The sequence below is a fragment of the Anser cygnoides genome, chromosome 20, assembly GCF_040182565.1.
Source record: "Anser cygnoides isolate HZ-2024a breed goose chromosome 20, Taihu_goose_T2T_genome, whole genome shotgun sequence".
In the NCBI taxonomy this organism is placed as follows: Eukaryota; Metazoa; Chordata; class Aves; order Anseriformes; family Anatidae; genus Anser; species Anser cygnoides.
The window spans coordinates 11,377,806-11,393,387 of record NC_089892.1 but is presented as its reverse complement, the minus strand read 5'-3'; the positions used below and the strand labels follow the sequence as shown (position 1 = coordinate 11,393,387).

The window sequence follows — 15,582 nt, the reverse complement described above, 5'->3', positions numbered from 1 at the left end:
GTAAAAAGCCCTATAAAGCATACCATCTGGGTAACACAGCATATAGGAAACTAAGTTTACACAGATGGGACATATCGCACATTCCCTTATGTCCCTATCAACACACCAGCTTTGCAAATCTGCCATAAATAAAAAACAAAATTGACAACACATTATGTCTGAGGCCAGCAGGGCTGTGTACGCCTAGCATGTACTTGGCAGAGTCTGGATTGTTCTCTCCACTTTTAACAAACAACTCACTTATAAATGGAAAACTTGCTAACGTTCAAGTATTTTGCTGTGTTCAAATGTCAGGAGGATTGTATTCAACCGAGTCTCCTAAAGGGATCAACTAAATCGCCATCAAATTCATAGAGATGAAGCTGTAGGTTGCTTAAGACCTAGTAGGACTTGACACAGCCTTCTTATGAGCCACAGTAGGGACAGACACAGATCCGGAACATTTTCTATTAATTCTTTACCAATATGTGAAAATAATGTTTTAAAGATGTTTATTTTCACCAGTTACATTAGGTGAAGAATATAACTGAACACTACAGCTGAACACATATGGAAATGCTTAAGAAGCAGCTCCATTTTCTGTCCAAGAAGTTTCTAGACAAACACAATAAACTATGCTACACACATGGCAACTCAATGTACTACACAAAACCAACCAAAACAAAACAAAAGTTTGTTTTCTTAAAAAAGAAACTTCATTTATTTTGTAGGAGGAGTATATGAGAGAGGAGGGATTATTCTGTACCTGCCTATTTCAGATAAGAGAATAAGGTACAAAGACAAGACATACCAACTCGGATTGTATCTTCATCTAGCAAGTATCGCATCTTGCACAGTAGTTAGCGGTCGATGGCTAAGGAAGAGAACTGGGCAACTATATTGCCCAACACATTTCCTGAGCCTGCAACAAAGTGTGCCTTAAGATCTCCACATGCCAGGTCTTCTGCCTTGGTATGAAACAGACTTTGTGGATCATTCTTCCAAGAACATGTCCAACATTTTCATGCAAACTATTAGCACTAGAGTATTGTTTCAAAAGCTGATGCATTTTATTTATCGTGCAAAGTATTTCTTTTTGCTTCTTTTGAACTTCCTACTTCCATTTGCTGTACCTACTTTTTGTTACAGAATGAGAAAGAGTGTTAAACAGCACAGGTCTTGTAAGACTCCCATGCGACTCTAATGGTAACCTCCGTCCACTGTAACAACTATTACTGCCACATGTTTTCTCACCAGTCAACATTTAAATAAAGAGTATTCTTTCTCACTCCAAGACATTAAGCTTGCCGTAAGAAGCTGTGGCAAAGCACCCTGTCTGAAATTGTTTGAAAATCCGAGGATATTACAGGTACTGGAACATCCTAATTCAGACTTCTGATGAGCCTTTCAAGTCCTTTGATTTGTCAAGTGCAACTTCCTTTTAAAAAGACACGTTGACTCCTCCATGTTCATATAAAGTTTATCATATGCCCAATAATTCTAATTTATATTATTAGTTCAATGTTTCTGCACAGCAGAAAGCCAGATTTCTCAGTCTGCAGTTCCCCAAGCTCCCTGAAAGTCTTTCCCAAGTTGTCAGCATACCAGCCCTACCTATTCTCTGTTAGGGTTGAGGATGCTTTAAGTGAAAGGTTGCACACAAGTGTTTATAACTCAGCAGTTCCTCTCTTGAATCCCTCCTGGGCTGTAACATCATCTGGCTCCCGCAGTTCATTGTCACAGCTTTCTTAAATTTTCTAGAGTTCATTTTGAGATCTGGCTGGATTAATTCTGAACGTTTTGAGTTCTGGTGCAGAAACCATGATGAACACACGTGCCACAAAACTCATTTCTTTCTTTCTGTTCCTCCTTATCCAAGTGATTCTTTTACAACGTAGTTTTTAAGGGTTTTTGCAAACCTTCAGACAAACTTTTCTATTCCCTAAATATTTGGAAAAGAACTGTTATTTGGCCTTCCAAAGTGTTTGTTCTTTTCTATCATCCTCACTTGGTCATGACTTCAGCTTTTGGAAGGATGCCTCTAACTCTATAGCTTTTCTTCCCTGCTGTTTCACATCATAGCTTTTCTCTCTCTCGACTGGCTTTTGATAGGGCTGGGGCATTTGCTCTTCAGTATAGTGTTTTTAAATAATCTTCACGCTACTACAAACATCTCCCCTTTTTCACTGCTTCTTTCAGTTTCTTTTTAACAAGCTTCCTCATTCTTGGTTTGGATTAATTCTGCAAGGATGTGTAAGTACTCTTGTGTTCACACTTACAGGGGGCCACTGGTAGTAAAATTTTGCGCCAGGTTCTGCACAATTCTCAGGAGAAAGTCAAAAGTATTTTCCTCTTTCTAGATTCCCTGACCAGATGTTTCCCAAAGGTGTCGTTCGTGATGTGTAATAGGACTGGGGTGCCAGTTTTCTCCTATTGTGTTTCCTACTTTAAAGCTACATACTTTGTATTAGTCTATAATTTTCTGATCTGAAAGTCTGCAAAACTCCTAATCTTCAGGATTCTATTATAACACAGTTATTTTCCTGATTTGATTTTCAGCTTTAAGACACCACAGTCTTTCTCCATGGGTTTGAAACCTTTTGTCATTTTTATGTAACCTATAACTTGATATCAGGGTGTTCCAAATGACATTTTTCTTCCATCAACCTTCTTACTGCCCTATTTAACAATTTCACATAAAAAACAAACTTCTTAGGTCATCTACCTCGTTTCTTAAGATTTCAGAGTCTGCCTAGAAATGCATACATATCTGGTCCAATCTTCTATTTTTTCATGTTATGTCAATGCTAATCTAAGTGGAGAAAAAAACATTGGTCATATGGTGAAAATTTTCAGTGACAAAGCAAACATGGCAGGCATAAGTTTTTATATTATAAGAAAAATGAACCAGAAAGCTTATTTTCATTGACAGTAGACAAACCCTATAATAATTCAGCCAGCAATCCCAGGGGAAGGAGGGATATCTTGTGTCTTGTTTCTCAGGTTAACTTTTAACTGTTTCTGAAATATATACATGAACACGACAATGTACTTAAAAAACCTTCTGTATTTATTATAATTTTAGCGTGTCCCTGAAGCTATATGCTAATATACACGAGTACAGACATGGCCATCAGTGATTCTTAAATCTCTTGAAAGAGAAAAGAAAAAAAAAAGTAATTTATTATAAAGAGCTACATGGAAGTCTGGAGGCAAAGAAAGCCAATGAAATATCTAGAGAAAGGGTCCATCTCATGGTCTCAATAACTTAGATTCTGAAAGAGAAGAACGTACATAGTTACACACCGCTGTCAGATTTTGTTTCCTACACCCAAAACCTGATGGCCTGCCACTCTTGAAAAAATTATATTTCAGCTTAGTCTTTAGTTTATCATGTTGAATTTTCCCTGTTCATTCTACAGAAAATGTGAAAACTATTAATTATTCAAGAAAGAGAATTAGTATTTAGCTATTATTCATCATCTAAGTACAGAAATGTTTCCCTTATTTCAGTTACATCATCTTTACTACATATGTAAGAAAGATTAATCCACAGGACGCAAGGAGTTCCGCTCATATCAAGAGATTAAAAATAGTTGCTCTCTTTGGAAGTTCAAAAATCAAATGCATCACCAAATGAAACATTTGATCTAGAACCCTGAAGAAAAGCAAAAACTGACAGGACCTTGCAAGCGGTTTACTTTCAGTGCTCACTGAAAGATAACTACAACAGTTACTTAACCTTAACCAACTCTTCCTGTTGGCCTTCATGTTGATACTGCTCATGTTTGGGACCCCCAAAATAGCACATCATCAGGAAAAGAAGCTATAACTGAAAAACAAATTCATACTTGGTGAAAGATTTCCAGACACCTGCTATGCTACTAATATTGCTTTTTAATGAAGTGTAAAATGAGCAACTTAGCGCTATGGCCAAAAAATTGGATGCTGTAAAATGTTACAGATAAAATTTTTAGGTCAAGGGCTAAATCCTCACAGAAGGAAAGAAAAGAAAGTTACCAGAGAGCGAGCAAAAAGCATCACCCCTAATAGTACACACACTGGTAAAACAGAAAAAAACGACTGTGCAGTGAGTTATAAGGGGATTTAAGCATCAGTAAGTATTGAAGTGCTGCTCTTCATTCAGCTGACCCCTCCGTTACCCTACCTCTGTTCCTGAAGTTACTAAGGTTATATGGACAAGTACCTCCTTATGATACTTACCACTTGAAAGACCACAGAAGAGAAAATGAAAGCGATGTTAATGGAAAGCGATGTTCCAGTTATCAAACTATACTTCACACCATATTTTAAATCTGCTTGAGTAACAAGTACTGCCTCTTGGTCTAAATTACACTGAAGAAGCTGCAGAATCTGTTATTTTTTCTGCATTGATTCATCCTTAGGAGAAAAACTATGGGCCGCACAAAAAACATGCAAAATCCCAGGCAAACCAGGCCCACCACTCTCTATGGCCTTTGTTGTACAACACCAGTCCTAGGACAGACCTTTTGTCAAGTCCCTGAAATGTAGCTGCATGTACAGGACACGAACAACCACCGAACCAAACCATACACTCCGCACAGACCTCTTGTTAAAAATGTCAGTTGTGAGTTTTATTTACAATTTTCACTTACAAAAAAACCTACTGGTATAATATCAAGTACCAAAGAAGACAAATTAACAAAAAAATAAAGAAACACTCACTGCACCGTGAGAACAGGTTTAAGAGGGAGGGGGAATGTATACATCATCTTACAGAGCAAGTTGAAGGAATTTTCGATGCTTGGGACAATATGGCCCAAGGGAAATGGTAATGGGAAAGAAATAAATTCTTTCACCTCTGGGTTGAAATCCAAGTCAGGCTGGTAGTAGCCAAGAACCATTAGCTTAACATCTGCTAGCTGTTTGGCAACCCATGTGAAGTGAGTTATATTCCTTAGTGTCCACATCACAGTCCCACTAATTGGCACCATGTTGGCAATCTAAACAGAGAGGTTAAAGACTGAACATACAGCAAGCATGAGCTACAAGATTAGTCAACTTCAGTTTTGAGTACATATGTGATAAATTACACATTTGGTGTATGTAACTCCATCTAATTGCCCCACCATCCTGTCCTGCCCTCAGAACAAAGTCGTAAATCCAAACAAGCCAACAAACTGTCAGCATTCCCTTGTCAAGCACACAGTTTCTGAATTACTAAGACACATTATTAAGTTCACTACTATTCAAAGTGTTTAAGCAACTGCTTAAATTTCAAGCAAAATACCGCAATACCGTACAGCATAAAGTTAAGTATGAGCTAAAGTGTTAGATAATAGATACCAATATCCATTAAAAATTATTTTTCTTAATAACACCTTTTAACTCAGAAATGCACAATCTCACTCAAAATGCAGTAATGATATAGTCTCATAAATCCCAAGTAGCAAGGCTTTTTTCTTCATCTTTCCTTCTGCAGTTTCCTAACAAAGAATAAGTGCAAAGGCACAAAGCTGACCTTAGAGCAAGATCCATCAGCTTTATGAAAATCATCCTTTGTACTGCCCTATGTTAACACATTTGGGCCTGAAAAAAAAAAAAAGGGGGGGGGGTCATCTAAATGTGTCAGCACAAAAAACAGCTTAAACTATGAAGGAAGAAGACTTCTGTGTTGCAGTTTAGAAACTGTTCCTGATGTTTACACATCACTTCAGTTTAAAGAATTGTTTATCATGGGAACATGATGAAAGCTACTGAGCATGAAGGGAGATAAAAATGAAGCCAAAAGTATCTTTGCCAGAACTCTACCAGAATACAGAATCACAAAGTAAGCTCATCTAGGAGGGACCTCTGGAGGTTTCCAGTCCAACCCCCTGCTCAAAGGAAGGCCAACTTCAAAGACAGATGAGGCTGCCCAAGGATATTTTAGATGAAAGCACAACACAGTACAGTGCCCTGCAAAATCCACATATAAAGAAATTGCTCCTGCTAGCTGAATACCCCTTCCATTTACTACTGCTCTTGAAAGATTCAAGTTCTAAGCTGTTTTGAGAGAAGTAATAATGGTTACCTGCCATTAAGAACAGTGATCAACTGAAAAGGAAACCAATCTAATCTTAATATCCATTACTACCAACATTTGGAGAACTTAGCTTGGTAGAATGCATACTTAAGGACGGGAGACTGTCTGAGAGAGCTTGGAAAGTATACTCCTCCCAAAACCCATGTTTTAAATTACGTTGGAAAGGTATGCTCAGACCTCATAAAAAAAATGCAGGCAGTGACAAAAGGCCAGCCTGCAGGAAAACAAACGGCCCCCAGTAAGTCTGCATTCCACAGCCATGTCGAAAGAGATTGATTTTTTTTTCTTCTTGTGCAAGAAGCAGAGTTAACATGGTTAACACGCAGAGAATCTGATAGTACGTAAGTTGCCTTAGAGATGAACAGCCTGCTTCTACTAACACAGTTAGTAAGTTCTCCTGACCACTGCCAGGCTTACCTCTCCTCTGACAAAGCCTGACTGATTTAAATTCTGTGAAGGGATGCTGCCAGTTCCTTGGAGCTGCACACACTCTCCAAGGGTTTTGTGTTTGCTTGCAAGAGCTTGGTGGACCAAGGAATCTGCCTGATATAGCGAGACTTCCTTCCCCAGAGTCACAATATCACTGCCTGGCCTACTATCTGGTTCGGGCAACAAGGATGCAACTTTTTTTTCCTGTCACTGAGTGCTAAGCCTCCAAGGTAGACCTTTTCTTACTCTCTTTTGTAACGTTTAGACTAAGAATAGGGCTGCACCACATTTTTAGGTGCCAGACAAATTCCTTTCCATCGAAGACATTACTATTAATTTCTTTTCACATCCTATCGCTGCAAGTACTTATATTGACTCTGGAGCTGGGATCTGCTGTGCTGACATCTAAAAGAGAATTAAGGGAGATGGAAATGACTGCCAGGAATGTAACACAAGCGGAAGGAACCAGGCCAGCACCACAAAGACACATATTGCAACTGTTCTGCCTTTGGCTGTATTCAGCCCACCGAGCTGCCAGTTCAGGATGCACTGAAGTAAATCATGAACTAATTCACGATGCTGCATGATGTTTAGTCACATGATAAGGTCAAAGTAAAGATTGTAATCAAATGATGAACTACTTTGTCAAACAGCTCTAACATTCGCTCCCATGCAGATATCAAATGAGCCTTGATACTCAAATAAATGTTTTCTCGCAAAACCAAGTATAGAAATAATACCAAACGCATGAGTTTCCTGAGAGCAATTCTCCCCTGCTTGGAAAACAGGAGGGGTCCAAGAAAGAAATCCTTCTCTGCGGGGAGGGAGGCAGGAAGGAAGGAAACATGAATTACATACACCTCTGGATAAATTCCCCTTTAAAAAAAAAAAAAAAAGAAGGAAATTAAAGTTAACTAAAAAAGAGTATGTTTAGCATCACTGAACAAGCTGGGAAAAAACTAGGTAATCCTGGTTAAAGATAATGCTGCCTCCTCCTGTCACTGCTAGGCTTTCCACATTCATTACGACAGGGAGAGGTGAAAGGTCCGTTTTCCACTCTTTCATTTGAAGCGACACTTTGAAGTTACCTGCACATGAGAGTCACTATTTGCTGGTCACCTCTCCCATATGTCATCTTATGCTCTTTTGTAATAGGGCTATTAAAAACCATGTGTTTTCACTTTTTTTTTTTTTATAAAAAAGGATAACTTATAACCGAGCTGAGACAAAGGCTCTGTTGATAAAACAACATGTGGATTAAATCTGAAAGGAGAAAGAAAGCTGTTCTATTAAGCTGACAATTCTGCACAGAGGGCTTATATCTAAATTGGTGCAATAAATCAATAGGAAAGATTTCTTTGGCTGAAACAACCATTTATATAGGCATGGAACAAAAGCATTTTTAAATTGGTCTGGACACAGCACACAAAAGGGCTTCTTTGGTTTTGTTCTTGGTTTTGCCCTCCTCCCACCCCCCTCCCCCTTTTTTTTTATTGCCAAAGTTTTGCATTTGCTTTGCTTAAAAATATTTACATTTTGGGACATAAACTTCTGACAAATTGGACAGGTAGCACCACTGGGCTCTTAGCTACTGAAAAAGTCAAAAAGTGCTCACTCCATTTACCTTATTACATTAGGCAAAGGACTGGCCTAAACTTACGCTTTCCCCCATTGTGTTCCTGTCCTGTGTTTTCACAAGCACGGGTTCTAATTTGTTTTTCAAATTCTATTAGAAGCAGCTTTTTAATTCTTACTTAAGAAGGAAACACTCTTCAGTTGTTGCTACCTACCCATGTCAGGAAGCAGTTTCTCCCACGTCTGCTGAGACCAACAGAATATCCTGCCACGTCAGGATCCGAGTCCTTAGATAGACACTAAGCACAGGGAGGTGCTCAAGAAACTACAATCACCATCCTCAAAATACTGCCCAGAAATACGCATTTGGTCTCCAGATCCCAAAGCTGTTGCTGAGGCACACTGAAAAACAAGGAGGACTTGGCAGAACATTTTAAGTACGACACTGATTGTAATTGTAGATGGGACCAAGAACTGCAACCATCTCTTTTAATTAAAATCAGATGGTACCTGGAACTGATTTGAGAGCTAAAGCAGAGATGACACTAGCATCTACTAATTACATTTGATACACAGATGAAGATGGCATTGGCTACCCCATGCAAACATGTCACCACACAACTCCAGCTAGTGTTCAAAGAATGACAAAGACCAAAACATAAATCATCGTAAAAATAAACTGTCAGTTCTACGGAAATGTTCTGTGAGAAAACATTTGTAGGAGATGCTACTCAACACTGGAGAAACGTATTTCATTCCAGTGTGCTGGAGCTTCTCTTCAGCACATTTTTTAGATGTCATTGGCTGCAAGATTAATATTATTTTTTAGAATACCCAAATTTTATGCGTGGTAAAACACGGGAGGGCATCTACATGTGGCAAGGAGTAATAACGCTGAGGGGATGAAGACTTTGGCTGACGCTTCTATCTTTCAAAACTTTGTTCCTAATTTCATTTACAGAAATCACAGGAGATGGGCTTCTTCAAAACCATTAAAAATACATTCCTCAGCCCCCACAGATGAAAATACTTTAAGCTCCCTAACTGTTATTTTCTGCCAGAGAAGTCCTTATTTATTCTCTTTCACCTTAAATTCCATTTGCCAGTCAAGCAAATAAAAGATTCCTCCAAACTACAGCTGACGCAGTTACTTGGGCACCATGCCCGGCTGCTGGACAAGCCAGCCCGCCCGCCTGCCCTGCTCCCAGCTCACCAAAACAATCCCGGGGCGACGCGGCAGCCCCGGGGCCAGCTCTGGGCTGCCCACCCTCCCGGACCTGCTGCCTTTGCCCAGAGAAGCTGCTCCTGCCACCGGCCCGCCGGAGGTGGAGCGCGATCAGGAGCACTGGGGTCACAGGCGCACAAGTTGCGCGCCAGCACATCGGCTGACCGCTGGAGGCACGAGCTGTTGTGCCCTAAAGGCAACACCAGAGACACGCCACCCAGGGTGCCTGCTCTCATCCAGCATTTTGTCCTCCACGCAAAGCGGTTACCGACAGACCAAAGCTTGGTAACTAACTGTACGTACAGAAGATCGGGTCTTAAAGAATATTAGCAATTAAAAACTTCTTGCAGTCTACAGCCTCAAGCAAAGGAAAAACTGACTTTCTAAAGCTACCCAGCCATGACTTTACTGCAAGAGCAAGCTCCTGCTGCTCACCTCGTGCCAATCAACTGTGCACTGTGTGCACGAGTGCTCCTTCCCATGCATCTGCAGCCACGCACACGGGCCATATTGCAGCTCTGCTCCTGCTGCCTCCTCCTCTACCATTTACACAGGACGGACACTGAGGGCTCCTGGGAAGGAGCTTCTCAGCTTTCCACCCTTAATCCAAGCAACCATTCTTTGCCAACAAGGCTTACAAGGAGACACGCTAGTGGGACAGAAAGGGCAAATGCAAGAGAAGATAAAAATTAGGGAAAGTAAAAGATGGCCTGGCAAGTAGTGCATTTTTCTTATTGTTCTACCTTAACTTTGGGAAGCTGACCCTCATGGATATTAGAGTTCATGGAAGCGCTACACAGTCATTCAGGATACCAAACAAAGTACAGTCTTCTATCTGCAGTGCAGACACCGCCTTGATAAACTCTCTGGCTGTCAGTGTCTACCACCTCTAAGGCACAGCTGCCACCTCTGCGAGGTGAAGCCAAGCTCCTGGCAGACAGACCCGCCAGTCCCAGCTGGGAGGAACTCGTCCCGGTACGGAGACGGTCAGCCAGCCAGAGGACTGGTTTCTGGCCATAGCTGTCACTACCCTATTCCGTGACCGTAAGCAAATCACAACCCCACGCGCTGCCTCTTCTGAGGCACAGGAGCACTGCCGAGTGCCTACGTAAAACCCAGCCAGCAGCAGAAATGCAAAGACAGAACAGGGAATGGAAAGGCAAAGTAAAGCAATACATTAAAGCTGAGGTTTGTGCGCAGTAGGCACGGTTCCAGCATAAGACATGCGCTTCAGTTTAGCCAAGCCTATCCAGTGTGGGTATGATTCAGTGCTAATTGCTCAGAAAAATGTTTCAAGTTACACCGGTTTGGTATGCTTTTTTAAAAGCAAAACAAGGTATGTTTTGGGCAAAGCTAAGATTCTGTTTATGTTTACAGACAATCTGACTCCTGCACATAAAGAATGTTGCTCCCTGGACAAAAACTAAAAGCATCAAGAAAAGTCAAAACTAATGCAAATGATCTGGCTCTATAATCTTGCCAGAAGAGAAGAAGCACCAAAACACTTGAGCAATAATCATTGTCTTAAATTCAACTTCCCTGACTCCTGCTTTGTTCAATATGTTAATATATTAAAAAAAAAATAAATAAAAATAAAATACTTCAGATTTCAAAGAACATTTATACATATTGACAAATTGTCCCAAGGTAAAAATCATTATGCTCTTTATTACGGAAGGAAAGTGAAATAAGACACAGTAAGCAATTTGTCAGAGGCACAGAAGGAACTCATGTAAGGGTTGGAATCAAAATCCAAGAGTTTCTGAAGCAACTTATTGTTTCTAAAGGATTTTTTTTTAAGATGGCAGCAATACAAAAAAGTTCTCAAAAGAACATACATTTAGGATCATGATAGTTTATGGGGCAAAGGTCATGAGAAAAACAAGCTAAATGAATTAATCCACTGTTGGAAGACTACAGTGAATTATCTAATAGATTGCTGCTATCTTCCATATACAGTGCTAGCATTAAATCAGCCTACAGTATAGTCATTTTTGCATTGCATCACGAGATAGTGTAGCATATAGAGTAATCCATCTCAGGCTTCAAACTTTCTCCTCTGGAGCAGCAAGTAACGTTTCCACCAGTACTTCTTTTCCTCCAAAGAGGATGTGGTGAATGCTGTCCGACAGCATGAGTCTTGCCATGCATTATTCAAGAGTGCCCTCTAACGAAGCTGCAGCTGTATTTCAGAACACATACACAGGAGACCAGAAAAACCCAAACTGAGACTTTCCAGAAATTTCTCATTAAACTCCAAGCTTTGCTTTCAGTCGAACAGAAGGGGAAAACAGGTGATACACAGTGACTGGTGGACTGCTGCTGCACAGACATTTTATATTGTGCAAGCCCTCATTGAGGTAAATACATCAGTAGGCAGCAGAACTAAAGAGAAAGATTGAAAAATTCAGCTTTCCCTTTCTGACTGAAGAAAGGATACTGAATTAGATGAGATCCCAGTTGTAAGACTACAACTTAAAGATAAACTGAGTTCCACATAATCTGCTTTATCTCTAAGGAATTGCTCAATCTTTACAAAAAAAAGCTGAATATCATGAATGAAGTTCACAAATCAAAATTGAATCCTCATAAAACTATTCCCTATTACACTGCAGTACTATAAAAATATTGCTTATTTGAAAAGATGTCTTCATTTAATAGTGGTCATACAAAATACAATGATGAAACGAAACCTGCTACAAGTTTGTACAACTGTTACTTCGTTTACTGTCGAGTTCATTGTCACCTACCTACACAAACGCATGCACTAGCAAAACATCCTGTGAACAAAAGGTGCTTGTAATACTTTCAGAAGCAAACCTCACACAAAAAAGCTGACACCCATCCAGTGAACAGAAATTAACCTTAATAATCTCACTGTCAACTTGTTAGAACGGGGCCGTACCACTCACAGGTCTGCCCCTAACTATCCGCAGAGGGCATAGCTTCTCGGTATGGGGGCAGCGCAGTCACAGCAGCCTAAGCAATCGCCTCTCTCTCCCTCCCACCCCATTCCACAGCAAGGCGCACCCCACTCAGCCGTCCCCCAAACACCCACGCATAAGGAGGAAGAGATGGACAAAGTAGTAAGCATTAAAACTGATCATTTTCTAAGCCCCGATAAGACAGGGGCTAGCAAGGGGTATGAGCTCCTTACGCTGTATTGCCAAATGTGTGGTTTTCCGCATCATCGAAAGCCTTTGAACAGACTCAGGTCCGGAGACTTGGCAAACTCACCCCGACGGCCAGCGACCCGACCCTGCTGTCTGCTGGGTGACGTCTGGGATGCCAGTGCTGCGCAGCCCTGCAAGGAAGCAAACGGGTCTGCTGTTAGCACACCGAGCTTTTTGTACACACACCACCTGTGCTCCACTGAAGCAACCGTACCTAAGCGAGCACGCATGCACCCAGTTAAGTGCTACCTTGCGAAGACCAGGATTCAAGCAAACACTAAGTGTTTTCTTGAAATAGGGCCTTAAATACTTGCCAGTGTTTTTACTTCCTGCTAAACATCTTTACTGTAACGTTAAGATCATGTGGCTAAGAACCACAACAGAATAGAAAGAACACCAGGCAGATGTTATAAAGTGTTACCTTGAGACCCACTGTCCCAATCCAGGCGCAGTGTTCACTTTAACACAATTACATCTCCCCTCTCATTCATCTGAATCACCTACTGGCAACAACAGCTTACAAAACAAAAATAAAAAAGGCACACAACAAAGCTTAAAAACGTGGCTGCTAAAAAGAGCTTAGCGCAGTCTGAAACAGCAGCCATTTGCTCTGTAAAGCAAGACTGCACTCATCTCAAAAAGCCAAACCGATTTCCCTTTAGTTTGTAACAGTGGGTTACTTCAGTCCCTGGGGAATACTTCCCAAAAATTTACAGAGATTTGTGTAACCTAAGAAAGCCCACGTGGCGCGGTGTGATACGCAGGCACTCCCCAGGCAGGGCACAGTTCCTCCTGTGCTCTCTCCCACATTTTCAGACATTCCTCACAGCACTGTTATGTTCCAGCCAACTTTTTTCCTGACTTAACAGCTTATTCCTTGAGGAGGTTCAGGCAGAGTTTGACATTAAAAAGATCAGTGGTGGACAGTGTCCTGGATGTTTTGAAAAAGGGATTTTTCTTTCATGAACATGTAACCCAAACAAGGCTCAATGAATTTCCATGAAAATTAGACATGATCACGGAGCGCCTTTAGAACCACAGAGCAGAAAGGTTCAGTGCAGAATGAAAAACATAAGCGCAAGAAAAAACTGAAACTGAAAATTAAAATATTTTGCAGCCTGAGCTATAACTACTGCTAAGAGAGATATCACATCATGCTTGGTTTTTGTTTTTTGTGTGTGTGTGTGTGTGTTTTTGAAAGTATGATAATGAATGCAATTATTAACTAAAACTGAGACTAGGCAATTCACACTCGGCAAAAGTTTAAAACAGTAAAGGTTATTGAAAGACATAACGAGCACCGGTAGCCAAGCTGCACAGCTGTGTGCAGAGCTACAGGGGCAGCCTCTTGTAAAGCATTTTGCCTTCTGGAGGTGAGAGTAACAACAGCCAAGAACAAATCCATGGATTGTATGGATGCAGCTAAACACAAAACAGGAACGACATTATTTTAATCAGAAAAGAAGTCTAAAATGACAGCAGCCGCACGTTTACACTTAACACAAAGTCTGACCATGTCCTTGGCACAGCAGGAGAGGTAGCTAAGGGGGAATGAACACGTTACAGTGTGTGCAATACCTGTAGAGCTACACGTAGCCTCTGCTGCTCTAGCTTGGTAAGGTAACGAGAACCACCTCGCTCAGCTTAGCAGCAGGCCCTTGCTAAATGCACAGCAGCCAGATCTCACCTACACTGGTATAAATCTGCTTCCATGAGCTGAAATAAGCTGCTGTCATGAACAGCCTCGGTAATGGTTTAGACTGGAGCACTGAATAGGGAACCTCGTTTCTGTACTACCACATAAAAATGAGACATTGACACTATTTTTTTTGGTAGTTATCAACACTAGCAACTGTCTCAAGACACCAACTTTAACCATGCCTTCTACCTTAGTTTCAAAACAGTTTCTAGTGCTGTTTAAATGTTTATACAATTGTAAATTAGAACTTTCTTGTGCTTGATTCTTCCATTATTTCTATTTTCTTCATTAGCAACTTTCTTCTTCTTCCAGATCCAGTGTTGTAACTTGAATATAGGTAACACACAAGTTTAGTGCCAGACAGACAAGGAACAGGACTCTCACGTTTTACAGGTAGTAAAAGGGCAGAAGTTGGATTTTTAGTTGCTTCTGGTATGATCAGATTCCAAAACAATCTTTCTTTAGGTTTTTATTGCAGAACACAACGCAAAAAGGATTATTATAATAAATAAATACATAAAATCACAGTGTTTTTTTTTTCTTATATAGAAATTCGTTTGAGAATAGCAACTGCCTCAACCCTCCAACGGGTCTATTGCTACTTTGAGCCAACACCAAGGACTACGTCCAAAGTGTCATCCCAAGTGAGTGGCAAAGTTGATACAAAATAAGTTATTAGTTACATGAGTAGGGGGTATTTTTGTTTATTATCTGCAGACCGTAAGGCATTCTTTGCCCTAATTCATCTAGCAGGGAATTCACACAGCTGGGAAAGAGCACACTACTCCTGATCCCGAGCAGTTGGACAACACTCCCACCTTCCATGCCCAAGTTAATGCCATTTGGTGATGTTGCATCACTAAACCTGCATGTGGATTCACAATAGACCTGTCTGAGGGTTGAGGCAGTTGCTATTCCCAAACAAACTTCTATACAAGAAAAAAACAACACTAATTTAATGTATCGCCAAGGCGATCGGCTCCAGGGCGGACGCGTTCTGCAGCGGAGCAGGGGATCGAGGCAGGCAGGGCTTTTTTTCGGCATCGAGGCCACTCGAAGCAGCCGAGGGAGCCACCAGGACCCGGCAGCCCTCACGAGGGAGGCTGACGAGGCGTAGGTGGAGCCAGCAGCGCGCGCTCCCCTGATGTTCAACAGCAGCCCCTGGGGAGCGCGGCGACCAGGACGGACAAATAGGGCGTGGTGCGGCAGTTTGCGGGCCCTCACCGCTCTTTTGCAGTGGCCTTTCCCAATGGTGCTTGTAACCTGCTCGCGTAGAGCCAGGCCATGGTAGCCACCAGGCAGAAAACCACGGCCTCCGCATCTCTTGCGGCCTCTCCAGCCACAGTCACCGATGTGGCTACTCAGACGGAGGGCTCAGGGAAACACGCGGCCGCCCAGGTCTTGGGCTGCAGGGTGCGCCCGAGTCTTCTGTCGG

The 15,582-nt window shown here is 41.4% G+C and overlaps 1 protein-coding gene across 24 annotated transcripts in view; it reads right to left on the bottom strand.

The window, feature by feature from the left end:
• EXD3 (exonuclease 3'-5' domain containing 3) overlaps positions 1 to 15,582 on the bottom strand; it is a 300,821-nt gene that overhangs the window by 279,116 nt on the left and 6,123 nt on the right. For 15 of the 24 annotated variants that reach the window (XR_010826103.1, XR_010826104.1, XM_066980892.1 and 12 more), the window contains exon 2: positions 12,433 to 12,579. The exons of 4 other annotated variants lie outside the window; for them this stretch is intronic. Coding sequence is in view for 2 of the 20 variants with exons in the window: in XM_066980898.1 (XP_066836999.1) it covers positions 12,433 to 12,466 (34 nt within the window). In the remaining 18 variants the exon portion in view is untranslated. The remainder of the gene's footprint in view (positions 1 to 12,432; positions 12,580 to 15,582) is intronic. 5 more of the 24 variants (XM_066980894.1, XM_066980901.1, XM_066980906.1 and 2 more) reach the window with 1 other exon arrangement.